A 25,435-nucleotide genomic window follows, 5' to 3' on the forward strand; every position below is an offset into this window, starting at 1 on the left:
ACATTGTTCTGCCGATATCTTTATCCTTACCTTGAATCTGCAAGCTAAGGGTATTTAACTTCTCGGTGATGTCTGCCAGAAAAGCAAAATCCTGCAGCCAAACTGGATCTTCTAGTTCACGGAAGGATTCGCCTCGTTCTTTCAAAAATTCCACTAAGGCAGGGAGCAACTCTTGAAAAACGTTGTAAGACTCTGCCTCTACTCAAACAACGAACTTTCGTATGAAGCACTAGATCACCATACTAGCAATCTAGTTCATCAGCTCGTGCTCTTAACAAACGTCTCTGAATTGCGTGTACTCTAACTTTGTTCACTATTTTCATTACACTTTGCATACTTAGAAACTTTCCTCGCAGTGACTTCTAGTGTACACAATTCTGTCACTTTCACTTTCACTTTCTCTCAAGTTCCATTACAATTTTACAAGTACGTGGAAATGTAAGGAGTTATATTACGTCGACAGAAGTTCCTTGGATTATGTTGATATTACTAAAGTTGATATAAACTTCAGGTATCCTATAAGTTGAAACTAGCTGATTTTCAACGTCGTTTGGCGTTATTCAGCATCATGATTGAATTGAATTTACCAATCAGAATTTTAGAGAGAGGCTCATAATGACTGATGAAGCACACTTCCATTATCCAGTTCCGTGAATAAACAGAATGTGAGAATATGAACCGAACAAAATTTATGTGAGTTTCATGAACGTTCTATACATAGTGCAAAAGCTGTATGGTGCACAATATCCCTATCATGGATAACAAGCCCATATTTTTTTGAAAATGAAAATGATTTTACCATAACTCTTAATAGGGATCGTTACAGAGAAATTAGATAATTTTTATTTTTTAATTAAAGCTTCGGAACTCCAATTTTAGGGGCATATTCTTTCAGCAAGACGGTTCAATAAGCCACATAGGTCTTAAAACAAGGCAAGAGACATTTTCCAGTCATGTGATTTCTTGCTTTGGTGACACTGAATGACCTCCTCGTTCTCCGGACTTAATTGCTCCTGATTTTTAGTAGGGCTATTTTAAGTCTATATCAATAAATCCCATATTCCGTGCCCTTTTAGGTCATTAACGGCCCTAACCCGCCGTAAAACAGTGGCAGTTTGCTTAGGACTGAGCATTTGATGTTCGAATAGCCAAGCTGTATGGAATTTAACTTTTTTCCATTTTGTAATGCAAATAATCAGCCAGTTTCCTTTATTAGTATTCCTTTATTAAGTTGCGAAGTTATCCTTCTTATCAGACACATAGTCCTCAGTGTGTTTTGCGTAATTAAATTCCCTAACATGATCTACTTTAAGAACCCTCTCAAGCAGCATTTTAATTTCAGTGCTGTTAAAAAAAATAAAAATCAGAGCAGTTTAACGTCTATATCAAAATGTTGTAGTTTAGCATATGATAACAAAGCATATGACTATAAGGTTCAAACGATACAATAGACCAAAATTGTGTTTTTTTTAATAGCGATAAAGGTAGAAATCTTTTATCTTATCAGGATAGGTGCAATGAATAACAAATATGTTAGGGTAACTTCTAAGCGTTTCAATCACATGGGAGACGTAATATGAAGCACCATTATCAGGAAATTCTGTTATCTCAAAATGAAAACCTTAAATAATCGATGAAAACGAGGAAGAGCTTTAGTATGAAAGAATATTTGTGACACTCTAATACGCCTGCGACAAATTATCTCAAGGTAAGTTCTTCGTATTCATTGTTGCTTGAAATCGGTTAAAGTCTTTTAAGGCGTTGGAAAACTATGAAAGCAGATGTACTAAATCACTTAAAAGTTCAGCTTATGCATGCAGGGGGAATGAAGATTTCATATTTATTATTAGCTTTCATGTGAAATATTTAAAATTCACTGAAAAGTAGTCCCAGATTTTCATATGTGACTATATATTCGAGAGGAACTGAAACTGGAAACTCTGAAACTGGGATATGCAGTCTTATAATTTTGAAGTATGGCATACAGATTTATAGCACAGAAAATATTATTGATTAAGTGATTATAAATGATGACAGATATAATGAAGCTGATGATGATGATAGATGATACATGAGTAAATGACTAGTTTTTGACACGAAGACTGTATTAATTACGTAGGCTTTAAAATTAATGGTGTAGAACTGTAAATAATAGAGCAAATTAATTTTTAAAGATTGTTAATTTGGAAGTCAGTAGCGTGGACTATAACTATTATAATTTGTTTTTTAAAGTACTATAAAACTACTAACAAATGCCCTATTATTTAAAGTGGGCTCAAAGTAATAAGAAAAAGCACTACAATTATGCATTTGCCAAAATTATATCATTACCTATACAAGTAAAATGTAAATTGCGAAACAAATAAATATGTTTTCTATAGGGATATGAAATATTTTTCTTACACGCATAAAAGTAGTTTAAAATGCTTTTTTATGAGGGAATAGTTTAGACTTCTCATGCGTTATTATCTCTGAAAACTTCTAAAAGAGCAAATAATAAAAAATTCCTTTACTTTGAAAAGCTATATCTTTTCAAAGTAAAGGAATATTTCCGAAGAGGTGAAGTATTTGTATAGTGCATTTACAAAATGGTATGGAAGAATTAAAAAGCCATTACTATGCCCTTTAGTTATGAAGAAAAACTAACAAAGACAGCTCAGATATAAAGAATTAAGAAAACAAGTTTAGTTTCGCAGTAAATAAATAATATTTAGTCTTCTGTAAATACTTAGTGCCCTGTTTATTATCTTATATAATTTACCTTCAGAAAAAACGTTTTGCAAAGTAATGGAAAAAAACAAAGAAATTTCACATATATATTTAAGATTTTAGCCTGCATTAAGGTAATAAGAAATATTAATTTAAGAACTTTAATTATTTTATCTTTGCTCCTAAAAAGTGTTTATTACTATACTAAAGAGTCAAAAGTTCAGAAAGCAGTTATTTCTGATGAGCAAATTCTGTTTCAGATGCTGCGCGTCTCAGTTGTGTTGGCTTTTGTAGCTTTAGCATTTGCTGCTCCTTTTACCCCTGAATTGGATGTTCACTGGGAAAATTATAAAGTAAGTATATATTTGTAATTTTTGGAAACTATCATTTATCATTTTTTAGTTCGGGAGCCTCTTGTAAAGTCATTAGGTTTTTCTTATGAGGCAGGAGACGTGAAAAATGGGCATTGCCCTCGCCGGGACTCGAACCATGGACATCTTCAATACGCTTGGAGTATGCATCCAATTACACCGCGAAGGCATGCGGAAAGGTGGGAGAAAATACCTGGGTCTAGGACTTTTTGCCGTCAAGACATATTTTCTTTACATGACGGTATTTTATCTTGCCGTATTATACTCGCATTAAATTTATTTAGTTTAATAATTCTGTTTATCTTTCTTATACTTAATAAAGGTTGCTTTTAATATAGTACATAGTTATTTACAAGTATTGGATTGGATTATTAAATTATGGCAAAGCACACGAGGGCTATCTGCCTAAAGGGAGGGATGCCTTCGTGGAGGACTTTCTAAGGGAGACTGGATCGTATACACGTTACATATGGGGAAAACACGAAAACGCATATTCAGCCAGCCTGTTCGCAGCATTTGAACCTCGGACCGAACTACCAGTGTTCAGCGTCTTTACCGCTAGGCCGCTGGTGGGCTTTTACAAGTGTGAGATATAAAGAAATTACACATAGTTGGAAAAATATGTCAGTATCAAAGCAAACCGGGGCTACACTTCTGACATAACAGAAGTTATCGATTTCGATTTATTAATTATCAATTTTAAACTTATACGGGTACAATATTTACACGATTCATCAAAAAATTTCTTGAAATTTTAATCGGCTAGTTCAGAGAAATAACTCATATAAGCAGAAAATTCACATTTTTATGAAATCTGAATGGAAAAGGGAATTACTTTGAAAACTTGTCAGCACTTTACTCTCTTAAAATTAATATGTCATATGTAACGGTGTATTTGTACTGTACACAAAACATTTTAAATATTATTTTATATAAAGTGTTTATTAAATTAAATTAAATTATTAAACTAAACATAGTTATTAATTTAAATCAACTTAATAGTATAATACGGCAAGATATAATATAATACAGTCGTGTAAAGTAAAATATGTCTTAACGGCGAAACGGCCATGGCGAAATGGCCACGGCGAATAGTCACATTCCCGAAATACCTCGTAAGCTTATACATTATTTTTCTTTGATAATGTGTAAGCTTAATATGTCTAGGTACAGGAAGATAGTTGTCCTGTAAAGTTCGTACGACTAAAACGTTCCCTTAGAGAAAGAATCTGTTTGAGATTGGGATTAAACAAAATAAGTCAGCTCAGGACACAAAAGTGTAAAATATTGAGTGTACTTAGGATACGAAAAACAACTAGGTATTGCTTTCAATTATAAAAATATTGTCAGACTTAGAAAAGAGAAAAACCATCCTGGACATATGCTTACAATCAAGAGTAGGAGGGCGAAATTCGAAGACATCTCACTCTAAAGACAGCCATCAATTTACTATACCAACAACTTTTCTAGAGTACTTAACTATCCATAAATTTTAAGCGCCATGCCGCAAAGATGTTACATAATTACAAACGTCTATTTATTCGAAAAGATGTTACATAATTCTAATGACCCAAAGCCCAACGGTTTGGTGCTCGGCTTTGGTAACACTTTTCGTTCGAAGACGAGAAGGCAGTTATAAATGCTGCGATTTTCCTCAATTTTGAGTTTTCATCGTCAGGTTCTGATGAAAAAAAATCTTTATTTCCATTCACCTAGTTAAGACTCCTGTCATATTTCGATTGTGCAAAAGTTAAATATTATTATATGGGAGCTTGTAAATTATTTTGAAAAGTATAGATATTGTTAGTAAAACTAGTTGATAACAATTTGAAAAAAGTTACTAAATTTTATGGCAGTACGTTACATTGCATTTTGGATTCTGTAAACGCACAAAGCAGGTTAAAAAAGTGTTGTATTCACTGGCCTCGCATAAAGCTGTTACAACTTTTTATGAAGAGTAGCGTAAGCAATGGATTAAAATCAAAGCATGGATTAATATCAAAGCTATGAAGAATAAAAAAATTTTTCACAATTTCTTGAATAGCTTTCAAAGTTGAAATCGATAGTCTAAAATCGTCGAAAGCAAGGTTTGGTTGCAAAGCGATTTGGTTTTTATCGAGTAGGAAAGATGAGAGTCAACGATGACGTTGCAGACATTCGAACTAAAATGCACTTCCCTATTGCTAGCCGGGCATGTTTTCCATTTACATCACAAAGGCGCATAACAAAGGAAGAAGGAAATTCCTTACTTGGACTTATATATAGTTGCGTATCTGATTAATATAATGAAATGTAAAATAAATAACTCTTGCAAAAGAAACATTCCAGGAAATATATGTTTACTTTGTGATAATGGAGCGCTTTAGTTTCCTTTTGGTTGACAGAAAATGTTATATAAACTAATTTTTAATTTTCCTCTTTTGCATCAATTTCAAAATTTTGAAGTATCCGCAGAGTTACAAAAAAGATTATTGATAAGCTATGAGCTCGGTAATTAATATCTATGCTAGATTGACGAGTGCACATGCATTAATCCTGGAATTCATAAATTTTGTAAAAATTAAAATTAACTAAAAACATTTTTGTTCGATAAAATATGAAAATCGGCGTTTATGTGTTTTCAAATAATTTTTTTCTTAAAATGTTTGTAGATGCTTTCGGTTTCATGCATGAAAACATTAGATAGCAACTACATATTATTAAACTGTAAAAATGACTCTGAGAATAAACCATACTTAAAAATTAAACATTAAGACTCGCTAACTGGATTTAACTTATGTCATCAAGAAAAATATCTTTTCAGTGAAGTAATGCTTCTTTTTATCAAACCGAAAACATCTAAAAATATTTGGAGATTTAAAAAATAAAAGCAAAAGATTTAAAAAAAAATAGATACTGATTTTCTTATTTTGTGTTTTAAATCGAACAAAAATATTTTTTCACCAAATTTTATTTTTATATTACTTTTAAATTTTAGGTTTGCTGTTTAAAAACTTATAAACTTTAGATTAGTGCTTGATTTATTTATTGAAAATCAAGGCTACCAATGCAAATTCAAAGCAAAATAAATGTATTCAGCTGTAAAAATACTATCTACTATCTCGCAAATTCGTAATTAAAATATGCACACGTTTAACAATATCTGAAGGAACACAGCTTTTTTTTATCACTCTCAGAATGTGCAATTAGCAAATGATTACCTATAACTAAAACACATTAGACATTATATTGTTAATATTTTTCTATACTTACAGTTTTAGAATGCACATTTAATATTAATATGATTGTGACTAGACTCACAACACTTAGTAGTAGCTCAATACTTGGTAATTGCAGACAACAAGCATTCCACTTTAATTCAGCAATTTAGATCAGTAGCAAATTTAATGCAGGAAAAAAATTACAACCATGTGAAATATTTGAATTAAATTTCACGATTACATCACAAAATTTTTCCGAGAATTTAAAGGTAGCTAAGCAGCCTATGACACCTTTGTGCCATTAGTACTCAAATAAGCCAACTGGTTATGAGTTTAGAGAGTTTATACTTCTATTTGGCAATAAACATTTCATTTGATTATGACAGTGATTAATCTGATCTATGCTGAATAAACGTTTTCCTATATCAGAAAGAAATAAGTAACTTAATTATAGTTAAGGACATTGTAGAGGTTGCTTTAAGTTTCTGACAATTATTTTAAGTTTAAACATGCTTTACTAGCTATTCTCGTTTCTCATCTACTATTGCCTACCTCAATGTGTTTTTAGTATCGCATTTTATGCAAATGAGTTAAAAGGAGTATTTAAGAGAAGTTCAACTAACTTCGACAGAGAGTCTTTAGGAGTCCTTTTAGTGGATTAATATCAAAGCTATGAAGATCAAAGCATGGATTAATATCAAAGCTATGAATTAGCATGGATTAATATCAAAGCTATGAATTAGCATGGGTTAATATCAAAGCTATTTGCCTTTTGGTTACTTCGTTCTTGAATTTACTACGCTCGGCCGTATTGTACGTGCCTGTTAATAATCGCTGGCTGATTAAATCAAGGGCCAACTACGTTCGGTATTTCGGCTAAGTCTATTTAGTTTAGTATTAGATTAGTTTCTTCTTTTCTTATCCTAATTTAAAAGCGCGAGTGTAGGCTTTCCTGTAAGCCCGAGAAGGGACCATCTGTTATTATTTTTTTGACTAAATAAAAGGTTATTTTAACCCTTCTCGAGACTATCATACAGACTTGAACTCAGCAATAATTCGCTACTTATTTCACTAGGCTCCTCGACATTTTAACATAGACATAGAACTGAGGAACATTATTACATGATAGTTTGGCCCTTGCATTGAAGATTCAACAAGTGCAACAACAAGTATTCAAGAAGTGTTTAGCATGTGTTCAAGAAATGCCTTTCTAACAGGCATTGCTTAAACAGTGCTAGAATCTTTACAGAATATCACAGAAAGCAAGCAAAATGTCCGTTTGCTAAGAATCGAAAAAGTAATGAAATTAACTAGACTACTAAGATTTTGTGAATAAAAGACTTAAAACATCAACAAAAGACAAATAAACAAAATTCCATCTGCTAGTCGAATGCAAGACGATCCAGTTTCTAACTGGTTATGCTGAACACTACACTGCAAGAACACATGGAGGGGATGCCTCTAATTCCATATGCGTTTAAGAATTTTTTTGTCTTCAATGTATGGTATATATAAAAAAAATGACACGGGATACTGTTGACTGTGAGACTCTGAGTTTTCATGCCTCAGAGTCATATGCATAGTAGATCAAATTTCATGATAATTTTTAATGTCTAATTGATATAGATATGACTATATTATTAATATTTGCTTTTTGCTGCTATTGCGTATTTAGAATAATTACTGAAAAATTTGCGTTTAAATATAATTATTTATTTTAAGTAGTCTTAGCAAGTAATACAAGCAGTAGAGCCATTTTTTGCATTAAAAACGATGACAAAGAAAGTCTCGTTCACTAAGTAATTCTTGTGTAGTTGTTTCAAAGTGCTTATTTTCTCCTAGAAACTTCACGGCAAATCCTACAAAGCCTCCGAAGAGTATTCCAGGCGCATGATATGGGAAATTAACTTGTCTAAAATCATAAAACATAACATCGAAGCAGACTTGAAACAGCACTCATTCAAATTAGGTCTCAATCATCTAAGTGATATGGTAATTATTACTTCATCTTTGCTTTATGTATTTTTTAATTTCTTAGAATAATTTTCACTGTGGAGAAATGATTAGTTAGCATATTAACATTGAAAACATAATTATGATCTCATTGTGGGATCAAAGCAGTTCTCACATTTTTTTTTATTATTTTGTTATTGCTTATGACAGACAACGGAAGAAGTGAATTCTCTTCTCAATGGTTACAAACCAGGCAAAAAAGTATCAACAACAACATTCGTTCCTCCATCACATATTTCTTTACCCGACGAGGTTGACTGGAGAAAAGAGGGTCTTGTAACAAAAGTAAAAGACCAGGTACGTTCATGACCAGGTAGCTTCTGAGCTAGGTCTTTAAAAATATAAATTTTTGTTTTATTAAAATTATGCCCCTAATGGAGCATTTATTTATTAATAACTATAACCTTAATAAAAATTTTTAAAACTGATTTATGGATATTTTGTACTCCAAGGTCAGCAAACTGAAGCACATTTATTTATGCACTTTTTTAGGGTCAATGTGGATCTTGCTGGGCATTTTCAACTACTGGCTCTTTAGAAGGGCAGCATAAAAAGAAAACTGGAAAACTTGTTTCTCTTAGTGAGCAAAATCTGATGGACTGTTCTACAGAACAAGGTATGCTCTGATGCAGGTTTTAAAAGTAATTTTAAAACAGAAATGATTATTTTGTAAGGTTGAAAATGATGTGCAACAATGATCTTATGATCTTTTGATAAATATCTCATCTTTATAACTATGCAAGCTATGAGATGAGGGAATTTTCGAATTAATGATACATTTATACACAAACTAAATAAATTCATCTTGATTTAATTGCATTCAAATTTATATTTCCGGTTCAAAGAGCAATTTTAAAATACATACTGTGATTGTCACAGCAATCTTCCACATTCTCTAAATCAGGAGTTCCTAATTATTGATCCACTGGGAATGATGAAATTTTAAAGACTGTCAATGATGACTGAGGGTTCAATTGAGGATTGACAGCCGAACATACGCCGACAAATGATGAACATAATCAAGAGTACATTGATTAAAAATTATTCATGAAACTGATAATTAGAGGTTTAGTTAATAAAGGTTATAACTTGAAGTACCGAAAAAAATCACATGAAATAAATATGAATAAAAAATACACTAAACTTGCTTAACATAGTTATATTTAAGTAAAAATTAATAATATCTTCCCCGAAATAAGAGCTGTTATCGAACCAACATTACTGTCTTTTCCTTCATTTTACCTACCAAAACAGGTCAAGTTAATATTTTACAAAGAGATAAAAGCAACAGATTGAATATTTTTGAAAGAGATAATTTAAGCAATTTTGGGCCAAATGTTAAAAAAAATTGCGTCAATTAGCCATCCCATTAATTAGAATCGAAATTTTGTGCAATTACAATTTTCAATTTTGTTTCTGGAAACTGGTCTATATTTGTAATATTAAAATTAATATATAAAACAATGAAACATCTCACACACTATTTTGTTCTTCAAAATTTATGTTCATATTCTTAGTTTAAGTTTTATATTTAAGTTACTGATCTGCATTACAGTTACGTTACTCCTCTATATTATCGAAAAAATTATAAAGGGGGGTCGATAAAAAAGTTCTTTTAAAAGGAGCCGATTCAAGAAAAGGGTTCGGAAACCTTCTCTAAATACGTTACCATATTAGGAAAATTTTGCTGAAACTGTCATTCAACTATGCCTTCATTGTTTTGATCAAATGCTAGTGTACCAACATTCTTAAAGTATGTATATTTTCTTCATATTTTAAAAACTAAAAATTTATGTTTAACTTATTTTAGGAAACCAAGGTTGCAACGGTGGGTTAATGGATAATGCTTTTGAGTACATCAAGGAAAACGGAGGAATAGACACTGAAGAGTCATATCCATATGAAGAAATGGTAAGAACTAAATTTTGCTTCAAAAGGTAGCAAAAATTGATCTACGCAGATCAAAAGAATTTAAAAACTAATTTTATGTTAAAAAATCCTAGAATCAAAAATGTTAAATTAAATTAATGATGTTATCAAAGAAACCCTTTGAACTTCAAAATGTCAAATCTGAAACTAAAAATCCAAACTTCTAAAATAATGAAATAAACTTCCTTCTCAATAGTAATACTACCTGATCAGGATTTAAAACAATATATATATATTTCACCTCAGAAGCATAAATTATTCTAGACTTTTAGTTTTAAATTATAAATTTAAAACAGAAATTAAATACCAAAAGGAAAGAAAATTTGTAAAAACTAACAATACAAGGAATCACTGAAATCAATACGGTCTGAAACCTTGCTATTGACTTCAGAAAACGTTTTTTCTTTGTACATATTAACACGCTCATAATGGTTTCGCCATTTGATATCGAACGTTTTTAAATGAAGAAAGCATTTCAAAAACTTTAACTGGTAACCAAACATGAATCTTAACTAACTGTTTCAAAAGCCAGTAATCACCTTCTCACACGTAGACGTAAAGCGAAGAAATCATTAAAATCTTAAACCACCGTTGTATAAAAAAAAAGGAAATTAAATTGCGGTATTTGAAATCTTTGATTGAAAATGTTAGAAAATTTACATAGAAAGGGTCACGATAAGATATGAAATACGTCGCTGGTCGTAGTTATGTAGGATACCTGTATTTTGTGCTGTTTATATAATGTAAAACCTGTCAAGTGAATCGTAAGCAGTATCATGTGCATTTATCAAATAAGTCTCTTTTACAAATTACATTTTAATTAAAACTTCTTTGGAAAAATCAGTTATGTCTAGGTGAATTTAAAAAGATGCGAAAGTTGTGAAGGTAAAATATGCAGTTGACAGACTTCGAGAAATGCGAATAATCAGCCTTCAAGAGGTTAATCGATCAACTAAGCATACTGAAGACATTTGAGTAGAAATAAGATACTGGCCCACTGATTTGTTTTGTAGTGATTAAGAGAAGGTACTTAATCCCTTATCACGAGCAAAACTATCAAAATGTTTTTATAGCTAGATATTATTTCTTTGCACACCTGGCTGCAGCCTGTCAATATTGCACAAAAGGAACAAGGATAGATTTCTGTGTGGGTAATGTAAGTTAGGTATAGATAATGCTTGACAGTGAAACTTTCAGGAGTTCCAGTAGAGAAGTATTGTGGATGAAATGCAGCAAATAAATAGAAATTCATAATATATATCTGGATTATATTTTCAGCGACGAGCAAATTTAAAGATAAGATAACGCAGTATAATGTAAAGACAGTAGATGCTCTGCCGCGAATAGTTTATGTATATAACTGAAAATTAAATTCGGGTGAATTGCTCCCGTAATTCATCGACATATTTCGCGGGCTCCAGACTGCACCTAATATAGTTCTACAGAATTTTAAATGGGCATAAATCGTTCGAACTTCTATCTCTGGTTATAGCAAGGCTCGAGAGTTTAGCAAGCATTTTCTAGATCTCTAACGTGCATGGACATTATCTTACTGAAGAAAAAGTGTTCCGTAGGAGAGAAGTAGTTACGACTGCGGGATACTGATAGACCTACCCGGATAGATCTACTCGGTTTCACTTTCTGGCCGAACGGGCAGGTTGCATGAGTATTTTCACGGTTTTCCCAATGTGTAAAGAAAATACAAACCAATATCTCTCATCAAGCTTTACGTGAAGGCACCATAATCTGAACAGATAGCTCTGTGTGCGTTTTCATCAACTAACCAATCAATTAGCCTGTTTCAAAAACAGAATGCTGTGGCCCATACACAATGCTAGTAAAATGAGCTGAAGAACCTTCGTAATACCCAAGCAGCGTTCAATACCCGTCATGAGGACAAGAGCTGATTTGCTGTAATATGCAGTAATACCCCAAACATAAAGCCAGATTGAAGAGAGATGTGGTGATCGCAAACGAAATCAACATTCTCTCTCTCGCTAAATCATTGCAAGATACAAATTATTATTGAAAGATACAAATTATCTATCAATAATAAGCAGTCAGATAGAAACAGAATTTACCGCTGAACGCTGTATTTGTCCATTTTTGATCTCAGTTAGCACGATTTTAGCTATGAGTCAGACAAGTTCAATAACGCTTCCAATCAATGGCAGTTAACATATCGCTTGCTTTCTGCACATATTTGCCTATTGAAACCTCTGATCTTCACCTTGGGTCGTAATGGCAAGGCTCATGGGTCTATAGTCTTACCAATAAGACCGCTAACTAACAGTTCGATCCGTTTCCAAATCTTTGTGAATAAACTGGCTAAATGAGTTTTTTGTGATTTTTTCCGTGTGTCGAAGGAAACTAGTTAGTTAAATACAAAGTAGTTTCCTTTCGAATGTCCTTCCAAAAAGGCATCTCTCCTTTAGGCAGATAACTCTTAAGTGCTTTTCCTTAACAATGTAACCTAATTTAACCTAACTATGACTGATAATACAGTTTGTCTAAAATCTCCTGGTGTGATCTGAGGGGACGATCAAATGTGTCGAAATCATGGTGATGTTTATAGAACTCCACTGTTGCTTCTCTAGAGCACTTTACACATTTCGTGTTACTATGACACTAGAAATATCCTAAGGCTCCTGTATCCCAATAGACATGCTGTGGTATTATATGTAAACAACGTGCTTCATGTGAGCGTGTCTGATACATGTTAGACCTTCCATCTTTTATATGTATTCTACATGTAGACTGGTTCTAAAAGAGCTTAATAAAAAAAAAGGGTGCTGACATCATTTTCTTTCATGTACAGGACCACACTGGCAATCTAGGAAATGAAAGAGTTTATTGGTTAACAAAACAAGCTACAAAACTTCAAGTTAACACCACAATGACATTGCCTAAGTCATTCGTCAAGAAACTAAGTTGGAATAAGTTTTCAAATGGAAGGAATTATTTAGAAATTCTGCTGCTTCCTTGACTCAATTATCTTTTCCTTTTATTCCTCACAAACTCAATAATAAAATTTTGTTCTGAAGTTTCGAAATTACTAAATTTCTAACCGTGCACGTTAATTTTAACTCATACCTGAAAAGATTTGGGCTGTCTGATACAGACATGTGTTTCTGTAGCTTCGGGGAAGAGTAAAATGTTGAACATTTGTTGTTCTATAGTTCAAAGCTTACGGTAGGAATAAAAGAACTCATTTCCCCGTTAAATTCTTTAAATATTAAGTTTCTTCCCCTTCTTCATGTGTTTGTTCAATATAAAATGGCCCTTCTCCTCTTTATTTGTATATTTATTTCTTACGTTTCATCTGCGAATTTGTAACTTTATTTTATTCTGTGTTGAACTGCTGCATTTTTTTTCTGTAGTCCAGCAAGCTTCAAACAGCCTAGAGTTCAGCCTTTATAAAAATATGGACCTTGTAAAAAAAGTATACTCCAACTGAGTTGTCTCCCTCATTTTTTTTTCCATTCACGGAGCATAACTCTCCGATCTTAACTGAAGAAGTTCAGATGAATTATTCAGAAAATTTTACTACGGATTGCTCTTGTTGCGCTTAAAATTTTAATTTCATATAGCTAGTTTTGCTGCTAAAAACGTTTTCAACAAAGTGAAATGCAACTTTTGTTCCCGAAATTTGATTTCAACTAAACCCTTCGATGATTTTCTAGATTTTTAAAGCTGCTATGAGTCTGAAAATTTTCATTTTCTTTCCGGCAATCTTAAACGGCTCTGCAAATTGCAGAAATGGTTTCCAGGAAAACTAAGAGAAACATTATAAGGTATGATATATTATGAAATATTACGGAAAATATCACAAAATTATGTTACATCAATAACGACTAACTTGAGGAAAACTATATGAATAAGTAATGAAAATTAGTTTAGGGCAGTAGTCTGATCTCAAATATCGATGCATTATTATTCCACAAATATTTAGAGATTTGAATATAACATACAACTGCATGTTATTATAAAACATAAGTAAAGGATAATTTTGGACCATATTAAGAATTTGAATTTTATTTTAGATCTAACAAATCTAATTTCCCTTTTCGAAAGCATATAGAAAATCTTTTGTAAACATTTAAAAACAACAGTATAACACCTCTGGCAAAGTTTTCTAACTTTTTAATTACCTTGTGGAGTCATTAAGAAGCAGGAGATTTGGAAGCAGGAGACGAGAAAAATGTGCAGTGCCCTCGCGTGACTCGAACTCTGAACCTATCGAATACTCGTCGATTATGCTTCCAATTACACCAGGAAGGCATGTGGAAAGGAAGAAAACATGCTTAAATTATGGAAGCTAATACTATCTACGTGTAATATAGCTTAATCAATAATTTTAAAATACTTTTTTAATATCAGATTTAATGGTTTGAAGGAGAAGATTCCACGTTAATGATATGTGTACTTGACCTGTAAAATTTAGTAATGGAATACTTTAAATATTGCTTCAATTAATTTACATTAATTTTTTTAAAAAGTGTTAGAATTTATTCTCAAGAAAGGGATGATGTACAGCAATGCAAAATAATTTATAAAAGTATGCACATTTAAATTAATAATAAATCTCTAAGAAAGTTAGTATCTTCTTTTCCTACTGAGAGCATTCAAAGTAACAGAAAGTTAAATGGAATGGGAGATGCTATTTCAAATGATTGTTATAATTGTACATTTTTCACGGCTTTAATTCAGAACATGTCTCAATTTAATACAAGTCTTAAACGCTGTATTTTTCAATTATAACATTGGTATAAATATTCGAATTTTTAATAATATCAAATGCTTAAGAGTATGTTTAAGAATGTTTAAGAGATATATATTACATAAACGAAAAAAAAAAAAAAAAAAAAGATAAAGAAAACTATAAAATCATTTGTAGAATTTCGCTCATAATTCCACTGAAAATTGATCAGAAAATCAGTAAATACATAAAGAAACCAATTATATATTACAATAGAGCAAAAATATGACAATATCTACAAACGCTTTATTAAATTTTCTCCCTGTATTTATACAAAAACAAATTACGCACGGATATCTGTACATAACACAATAAGAAAGAACGCTGTGGTAAATATTAAAGCTTATTTATAAAAACCACAAATGGGATATTCGTATGACATAGGAAATAAATGCTGAATAGTGGATTCAAGTTGAAAACCTAGCTGATGATCTGAACTTGACAATACGTAACATTTTATATTGCATCATATGTTTTGGTAGCATAAACTCACGAGCTTTAGAAAGACTGTAGATTAATGTATTTGAGATAATGTTTGTAGATAATGTTTAATTGTAGGCAAACAAAGTCAGAAGAAGGGTGTAAATAGCCCTTTTATTTGATCACAAAGTATTAACGGTCGACCTCCACTTGGGTTTACATAAGTCAACACTTCTGGCTTAACTTTAAACAAGCAATGTTGAACTTAAAATAAAATGCAATTTAGACTAGCCTAACGTCTCACAGGACAAAGTAAACGCGCAGGAAGGCTCTGGCTCGCAGAAGCCGGTTAGAAAAACTTGATGGCTGGAAGCACTCAACGCCACAGAATCAAATCGCTAATAAGTCACGGTAACAATTTGGCCTCAAACAGGTAGAACATGCTCTAAAATCAACTTGCGAAACCTTCGCTTAAATAGCATTTCTTTTGCCCTTGATCTGAATAAACGCGCCCTATATAATTTACATTCTGGCAGGAAAGCGTGGGTGAAAAGGAGAGCGACAGGAAAGTTGCTTTAACTCAAAACTAATTACTGGTCAAAATAAATAAACAAATCCTCACAACTTGAGAAAATACCTATGTCTCCAGAACTAATGCTACAGCATCCGCTCTTGACATCACTGTTATAAGCTAGGAATCTGTAGATAAGGCACACTGGAAAGTGCTAAAATCAACTATCTAATCTTCACAACTTTCTCAATGGATCAGGAATGCTGTTCACAGTATAAGCTTTCATGGAACTTCCATAAAGCCATCTAGGAAGGTTTTCACAAGAACTGAAAAGCCTCTGTTTAGGATCGTCTGAATACGGAAGCTTGGATATCTACTCTTTGTTTCCACCTGCCACATTTAAATGCAACTAAACATCACATTTCTAGCGGAAAGAGAAGAGACAACTGGATCCCGTTGTAGAAAGACCACAATATAGAGGAGCTGATCCATGAGAGAGATTCTGTTGGTTAGGAGCTCCAAAGAAACAACAGTCAGCAGTTAAGATGTAAACTTATAGGATATCGCTATATGATGGAAGAGGAGATCTCTGCCTGCAGACAAGAAAAGTGGACGGAACTCTGTAGAAAACTTGACTCAAGAAACGGGACCTCTCTATATTGGATTCTGGTAGAAGTTCTAAATAATTCCAGCAATCCAATTCAAGAAAAGCCTCGTTAAATGTTCCATCTGTCGATGGTGTTAATGCCAGAACTAATAAAGCAGCAGCAAATATGCTTACTAAATACTACGGAAATTTTAGAAAACCAAAGTGCATCGCACATGACAGAAAACACAGCATATAAATCAGTTATTAAACTAAACTAGAAAATATCTGATGCTTGCATTTTCACGTCTGATCTCACCCTTGAGGAACTTCATTCCGTTATTCAGCACCTTGATCCTAAAAAATCCCTAGAATCTGATCACATCTGCGGCCAAATAATAATGCACTTTGGAGAAAAGGCGAAGAAATCCTTGCTTAAAATGTTCAGTATTTCTTGGCGTACTGGCAAGTTATCCAAGAACTGGAAGAACTCAATTATTATTCCTAGCATTAAGCCAATAAAGGCTGCTACTAACTGCACAAATTATTGACTCGTTTAGCTAACAAGTATCCTTGCAAGCTAATGGAAAGACTCATTCATATTAAATTGATGAATAGGCCATCAAAGAAGACCACCAAGGTCTTTGATCTCTCTGCTGTGTTTGACAGAGTCTTGAGGCAGAAACTGATTTATATCATCCACACTGCGAGTATTTAGGGTAGCTTTCTCTCATCTGGATAAATGACTTCTTAAGAGGAATAAAATTCAAAGCAAATTCCACTTTCTCGAAAATTGATTGCGCTTGGGCAGCAGTCCCTCAGGGCTCTGCGTTAAGTCCTCTTTACTTCCTCATGTACCTGAAAACCATTGACCCTCACATCAGTGAGGAAGCTAAAGTGGCTTGTTTTGCCGACGACAATGCGATCTGGCATACTCTCTCAAATATTTCTTTCTTTTTCTTTTCTTTTCTTTTCTTTCTTTCTTTCTTTTTTTTTTCAAAAAAGGTTTCAATAATTGTATACAGGGCATTGAAACTTGGTCAAAAGAACTTAAGCTTACTGTAAATCCTAATAAAACAAATTGTTATAATTTCTGTACTGATAGAAAAAATAGGAAACCTGTTCATCTTAATCTGGATTTATGTGATTCTGAGATAAAATAAATTTTAAATTTCACATCCTAAGTACATAGGCTTAGCTCTAGATGCAGAATTTTGCAACACCTTGAACAAATCTCTAGCAAAGCCTTAAAAAGCCTAAAAATTCAAAAACGATTATGTGGTGGAACAAAGACTATTAAGGACTCCATCTATTTCTTACAAGGCCTATGTCTGAAAAGCATTCAGTTGCTATAAACCTAAGGAATCATGTATCCAGAATGTTCGTTCACTGAATAGTTTTCAAGAACATTCGGTAAATCCGAAATGACTAAGGCTTCTATATGCGAAACACATTAGCATTCATTCTACTATATTGCAGGGCTATTCTGGGGCTTTACTGCCTAAGAGCTTTAGAATGAATGGTACATGAAATGCGTTCCTCGTAGGAGGTCCTGGACGGTGAAAAGAAGAGAAGAGGCATACATTTCTATAGTTTCATGCACCTTAATCTCAGGAACACTATATGTCATTTGTATATAATGAATAGAATTATCCGCCCTACAATTTGCAAGTTTCTTGCCCATTTCTTTCTATGTAGGGCAGTTTCACAGTTGAGCGTTGTATGTCACGTCTGACTTTTATTACTGATTAAGTTTCTAATTACCCTTGAAGAGAACTCAAATCTAAACTCTTCAAAGTTTTTGTTTGCATGGAAATACCTATTTAAAAAATTCTGATAAATTTCTATTTCTATTTCTATTATCTAAGATACATTCATAATAAAAATTTTTTACAATTCTTATCTTACTATAACAAACTATCATCTTAACAAATTTCATTGTGCATGATTTAAAATTATTTCCCAATGCACCTGTTGAATCATGGAACATGTTTTGACACAATACAAAACACTAAGCAAGACAACAGCTTTTCCCCTTTTAAAAACAATTACTATTTTAAAAATAAATCTCTAAATTTCGTTAAAATATTGCACATCTGTTTTTGAAAATGTACGTGTAATAAATGTATCTAATAACTGACATATAACGAAAAGAAAAAGGCGTAGATATTCAATAAGCAAATATGCAGAAAAATTTCATTTTTAAATTAGTTATAATTAGCAAGTCTTCAGGTTATTATACATTCGTTCAAAGTGAATATTTTTAAGTGCAAATAACAGGTGTGGTTTCTATGCAGGAAGGGCCATGCAGATTTAAGAAGGCCAATGTTGGAGCAACAGTCACTGGTTACGTGGATATCCCATCTGGTGATGAAAAGGCTTTGATGAAGGCTGTAGCAACTGTTGGCCCAGTGTCAGTCGCTATTGATGCTAGTCAGTTCAGTTTCCAACAATACAGGTAAAAAATGCGGTAACATTAAGGGAATTCATATTTTATAACTTCTTCATTAAATTCTTGCTTTTAGTAGTAATTAAAATATTATTAGAAAGAAAACGAAATACAAAAAATGATGTATTCTTATTAATGTTTCTGTATGAAGACTTATTCTTAGATTATATCCTATAAGGAACTTCTTTCAACCTTGAACTCTCAATTTTTCTCAAAGATATGCATCTACTCATATAGAAATATGACACAGTAAAACATTTACCTGCTGATATCTATTGACAGCCAAAATGTCTTTTTAAATATATGTATTTTTAAACATTTAAAGTCGAATTATCGGACAAAATCGGGCTAAATTTTAAAATAGCATAATATGTTCAGCATTGTATCACAAAATGTAAGTCAATTTTTTATTTTTTTATTTATTATTTATACCTGTTTAGTAGTAAAAATTTTAAAACATAATGTTCTTTCAAATGAGCATTTGTAGTTTTCTGTGAGCTGATGGTGTAAAACAGATCACTGCTTTGATCATTTTTTACGGTACCTAATCTGTGGAAAACTGATTGCTGCTTTAATCATTTTTTTTATTGCACCACATCTCCTCCCCGTCAAGCGCACTTCATTTGTGCTTATATTCATGCATAGTCAGTATATTAATTACCACGTATTACTTGTAGTCTAATGGTTATTAGTCACGTATTAGTTGTAGTCTAACAGATTAGATGATAGTCTTGACAGCAAATTTCATATGAAAACCATTCACAGCAAATCATTCTATTACAGATATAAAATAATAGTAAATTATGGCTCATTTTATGTTTTTGTAATAGTTGGAGTAAATTAAATTTTGCTGTACTACAGTTTCTGCATTTTTTATGAAATTTAGAGTTTCTGCAGTTTTCAGTAATTTTGTAAATTAAATATTGGTGTACTATAATTTCTGCAATGTTTGTAGTAAAGTTTAGTTTGTGTAAACCTGAGAATGGTTAAAAATGAATTTTATCAATAGTTTATATTTTTTTTATTATGAAGTTAATTTTAAATTACTTCACAACATGAGTAAAAACTTAATTCAGTGTAATAAATATAAACAATATTTAATGCATCCATAAATTTACTTTGAGTTGTTTTAAGTGCGTTATCTCGCCAGGGTGAGCATATGTTAAATGCAAAAGTAGCCAAATAAAAATGGAAAATTAAGGCTAGACATTACGACGCAATATTAGGAAATAAAATTTACCTAAGAGAAAATTTGTATACCCAGATTTGTATGCCGTAATATCTTCGGCCCACTGTCTGGGGTTGGGATAGCACTTGAATTCAGTTTTGTAAGTACATTTTATACTTTGCTTTAAAGTAGCATTTAATATAAGTACTATTGATTGCAAAATGATGAATTAATTTTAGAACGATTTCGCTCGGAAAGAAGGCTTGCTGAATGAGATAGACGAAATCAGGAAGATCTTTTTCTAGAGCGCCTAGTGTAAAACAGTAATAAATATTAAACTTCACACGTTGCTCAAACGAACATGTTTTCACATGTTGTTGAAGGGAATTTTCTGGCACAAATTTATGATTATTTGAGTCAATATTAATATATTATTTATTGTCTTAGATCTAAGCGTTGTAGATAAAATTTCATTTTCATAAATCAATTGAATTTTCTGTGTACACTTTTGTTTACTTAATATTTATTTTTATTATTAAATAAAATTTAATAAATACGGAAGTAATCAAAATTTTCTACTTTTCTATAGTGAAGGAGTTTATGATGAGGAAGATTGTAGCAGCACAGAACTGGATCACGGTGTCTTAGCTGTTGGATATGGAACAGAAGACGGTCAGGATTATTGGCTAGTAAAGAACAGGTATAGTGGGAATTTAATCAATTAGTTAGTTTAAAAGTCTTTAATGAGCGTATAACAATATCTGTAAAGTATTCTGAAATTTATAAAAGCGTTTAAAAGTATTCCTCAGCATTAAGGAAAAGAAAAATATTAAGATCCAGAAGAGCAAAAAAAAACACGAGTTTGAATTTGCGTATAAAGTTACTAAACACTGGCTTTTTAATCTCAGGCTCTAATAAAACAATTTGGTCGTGTGGAATAGTTTTGGGTTTTCGTAAGAAAAACAGTTTGACTTGTAAAATCCTCTACTTAAAACCCTACGGTAAAACATATTATCTGTACATACGTATATGCAATTGCCTGTCTGGTTTATTTGATACAATAATTTGGTTACTATGTCTGAAAATATTAACTGTGAGTTATGTAACCATTAAACAAAGACAAATAGCTGATTTTCCTTTCCTTATCAGAATAACTCGACCTATATCAGAGTAGCTGGATCCTTGTTAGAACAAAGACCTAATTCCATAAATATTGAAGACGTATGTACTTCATTATTTCCTACGTAGCTGTTAAAAATCACTGAATGTTAGAGAGATTTTTTGGAGAAGAGGTCTATGTAAAGTAAAAACATTCATACTGCTGACATACAAATAAGGAGAACATAATTAGTAGTACCAGTAGAAGAAAAAATAATTTTTTCTTGGAAAAAGTACTTAATTCTTCATTGGAAGAAAACGAAAAATCGAAACAAAACTAAGCAAGGCAAACTAAGTAATAACGAACTTCTGCTTTCTAGCTGTCATTTAAAGAAATAAGTTTAGCTTGTTAAAAAAACGTCTCAGACGTTAACTAAACTGTGGGCTGGAAATCTTGTTTTTGATAATCACTTTTTTAAAATAGAGTAAATTTATTTTAGCGTGTACAAGTAGATACTTAAAATTCCTCTGGGTAAATCAGAGGCTGATATTCTCAGACAGATACTGTAGTTATGTAATATTTATTTAACTAGAAAGCATGCTGTAGTAAGTACACTGTACCTTGTCGAATTATTCGCATTTGCATTTGATCTTAACAACTATAAGATTTATTCCTGTCATTTGCACATTTCTGTTGTAAGAGAGTAATATGAAAAAAATAATGGTAGGATTAATAACAAATGGAAATACAACTGCTAATAAGCTAAAAGCGTAGTGGTCGTTTAATTATCTAAAGCAGTGTTTTCCAACCTTTCTTGCGCTATGCCTCACCTAATCCTCTCTAAAATTCTTATTCTAGCCTAGCATATACATAATTCTTAATATTCAAAAATTGAAATGTTCACGAAAGAAACTTGAATTATGGGGTTTAGAAAGAAATCACTAGGAAATTTTGTGAGCAAACACATTAAGTGTACTTTAAAAACATATAATGGAGAACTGAAATTCAAGTACAAAATAATTTTAATGAAAGATTTTTCTATTTTCTTTTAAGTATCAGTAATTATTTATTATATAAATTTAGTTAGATCCTTGCGCTTGATACTAGCTACAAAGAGATTTCATGTCAAGTTCCAATTTAGTTTACTTCAGTCTCAAAGTCTCCCCGTTTTATTATATCCAACTGATTTTTTAGCAGCAAATCATTTATAGCATTAAATCCGCCTTCACCTAAATGAGAAGATGGAAATGGTAACAATAGTTCTCTTGCACATTTTGTTGCATTTGGATACTTGGTTTCGGTTTCCTCAAAAAGTCATGTTATCGCTCCTTTTATTTTAAATAAAGTTTTAAGTGACTCACCATTTTGCATTTTTGCGAGTTCTTCTTGATCATGCATATTTGAAATATCAGCCAAATCCACTAACATTGGCTGCATTATCTAAATTGGGGAAATTAATTTGTTTCAAATCAGAAAATCTTTCTATTAAATCAGCTGATAAAATTTTCAGATGGTCGACCATCGCATGTATAACGGTATCAGTCACTTTACATTTTTCGAGCCAATGAAACTTTTCAGAATTTTTATTTTAAATATGTCCCTGACACAATTCAATAAATATAATAAAACCAAATATCTTCGTTTTTGCATCGACAAGAGCTTTATTTGCTTTTTGAAATTGTTTAACATAGTTAATTTTTCAAAGATATCGGCTAAATAACTCACAAATGCCTTACCATCAACAGTTAACAGATTTTTTATTTCAGGTTTGTTGCTTAAAAAATAGCTAAGCATCAAATAGTTCCATAAATCTTTTCAAGCAGTTACCTTTCGAAAACCTTCTTACTTCATTGTGAAGTATATAAATCTCATATAGTCTTCATTTTGTTCTTCACAAAATAACTTGAAGAGATGTTCAGCTTTAATAGCATTGATACACTTTATAACTGAATTTAATACTTCATTTATAACAGGGGAAATTTTTTAGCTACCAGGTTTTTCGTTTGAATAACACAATGCACAAGAAGCATTTTTTAATTCTCATCTTTCATTAATTTTAAGCAACCCTTTTGCTTCCGCATCCTATTAGTAGCGCCATCTAATAACTGTCTAGCTTACTATATAAATATATTTATGGAGATAGTGGTGCTTTCTAATGTTAGGTTAGGTTATTTAATTACGGCAAAGCCTCGAGGGCTATCTGCCTAAGGGGAGGGATGCCTTCGTGGAGGACTTTTTAAGGGAAACTTGCTCGTATGCACGTTACACACGGGGAAAACCACGAAAACACCCATGCAGCCAGCCCGTTCGCGGGATTCGAACCTCGGACCGAACTACCAGTGTTCAGCGACTTTACTGCTCCGCCGCTGGTAGGCACTTTCTAATAAATTAGAGAACAACGTTTCTCCGACAAAATCACATTTATTAATATATCTTACCTAAGTATGGCCTCACTGTCTCTCAAAGTTGATTCATCCCATTTGCACCGAAAAGTTTCTTGTTTTCAGTTTTCTTGTAACAGTATTGCTATTTAGTGGCATAGCTTTACATCATTTCCGTTTTGAGAAATATTGAAATTGATAGTTTGATTAAATTCTTTCGTATAATATGATTTTTACCAGATTTAGCAATGAGTAAGGAAATCTGATAATTAGCCTCAAGAGTATGATTAACAGCTGCATTACGAGCAGAAACTAGGTACTTTAATGTTACTCATTTTTCAAAATTTTTCTTTAAAGTTCGAAAATAATTCAAATCTGAATTAATATGAGCACTATGTTTCGTCTTCAAATGTACCTCAAGACGGCCTCGTTTCATTGATTCTTTGGTCAAGCATTGGCATAAAAGACAAAAAGTTGACAGTTCATTATGTACAGTAGGTATGAAACCTCATCACACCGCTAAATACAGACAAAGCTGAAAGCACCCGCTGTTACAATTCAAGGGAAGAAGGGATATACCTGTTGTGGTTCCTACAATAAAAAATAAATTGAATTCGTTGGCTGACATGTGCAAAATACGTCTGGAAAGCGTAATGTGTCAGCTGTTTACATGCCCTTTAAAAGTATTTAAATGTTCATGTATACAGCGAAAATTCTTAATAAATTATTTTAAATGCACCGCAATTTAAAAAAAAAATTAGGTATACATAGCTTACATTATTCTTTATTTATGGGAACAAAGAATTAAATTTCGACTTCTTGAAGAAAATTTGGAAATTTAATTATTTCTTGTCTCCTCTGAACGAGTCCATTTTTGAATCACCCTCCTTAACAATCGAATTGCTCCCCCCGTTGGGAAACACTGATCTAGAGTATGCTACAACTAAATTATTCTATAAATATATTATAATTAGTTTCTTTTTTACTTTCACTACCTACGAATTCCTTTAATACTCAGCCTTACTTCAATTTCTTTAGAATAAATTCATAACATCAATGTTATAAGCAATATAACTATGTAATTTATGATATAATTGTTTACTAGAAAAGAAGATGTAGACTTCAAAACTCTTTTATAACTCTTTATTAAGTAGCAACATTAGGAAAAGCTGTTCTTAATATTCTTAAATATAGTGATCTTAAACATCGATAATATTAATGCATTTCATTGTATTCACTTTTAGAAGTCATTCACAGCTGTCGTAATACTTCATAAAAATTCTTTTTTTCCTATCATGGAGCTATGTCGTATTGCCTTGTGGTTAAGGAGTAGTGGAGGTGTTTGTCTAACAAACGCGTTGACTATGCTTTTTTCAATTCTATGCTAATAAAAAAAATTGATAAAGAATATGTACTTAAAAGTGTTTTAAATTAATTTAACAAGTTGAATGTATTTACTCATTTGCAGCCCAACAAATTACATAGGACTACCTTTCACAGTAAATCATTCTATTACAGGTATAAAATAATATTAAATAATTGCTTATTTTTTGTAATAGTTGGGGACCTTCATGGGGACTCAACGGCTACATCAAGATGTCCAGAAACAAGAACAACCAATGCGGAATAGCTACCACAGCAAGTTATCCTTTGGTATAACCAATCCTTTCTTATTTTCAACGTTTATAAAGCTTCAAAGAAGAACAGTTTGCAATAAAAACGAAAATAGACTCTAAAATTTGATGACTTTATAAGTTTTGAAATTTACTTTGATGTAAATAATTATTACTAAGTATTAAAATATGAATATAAATAAAAATGAGTTTGTCCAATTTTTCAA

At 31.9% G+C, this 25,435-nt stretch overlaps 1 protein-coding gene across 1 annotated transcript; it reads left to right on the forward strand.

The window, feature by feature from the left end:
* Nucleotides 1–1,581: 1,581 nt before the first annotated feature.
* Nucleotides 1,582–25,435, forward strand: LOC118182281 (cathepsin L-like). The gene is made up of 9 exons (XM_035351606.2): nt 1,582–1,708; nt 2,970–3,062; nt 8,123–8,272; nt 8,444–8,590; nt 8,786–8,909; nt 10,104–10,204; nt 18,796–18,956; nt 20,705–20,815; nt 25,155–25,435. Exons 2-9 carry the CDS (start codon nt 2,970–2,972, stop codon nt 25,252–25,254), a joined length of 987 nt encoding a protein of 328 aa, XP_035207497.1. The 5' UTR covers nt 1,582–1,708; the 3' UTR covers nt 25,255–25,435.

The sequence above is a fragment of the Stegodyphus dumicola genome, chromosome X1 (genome assembly GCF_044657685.1).
Source record: "Stegodyphus dumicola isolate Sdum_Otavi_A_Nest chromosome X1, ASM4465768v1".
NCBI lineage: Eukaryota > Metazoa > Arthropoda > Arachnida > Araneae > Eresidae > Stegodyphus > Stegodyphus dumicola.

What these genes read in the sequence shown, in the direction of transcription:
- LOC118182281 (XM_035351606.2), top strand. Translation starts at nt 2,970, where the DNA reads ATGCTGCGCGTCTCAGTTGTGTTGGCTTTTGTAGCTTTAGCATTTGCT. An exon ending in GGACTGTTCTACAGAACAAG is followed by an intron (nt 8,910 to 10,103) that starts GTATGCTCTGAT and finishes AACTTATTTTAG; the next exon opens with GAAACCAAGGTTGCAACGGT. An exon ending in CATATCCATATGAAGAAATG is followed by an intron (nt 10,205 to 18,795) that starts GTAAGAACTAAA and finishes GTTTCTATGCAG; the next exon opens with GAAGGGCCATGCAGATTTAA.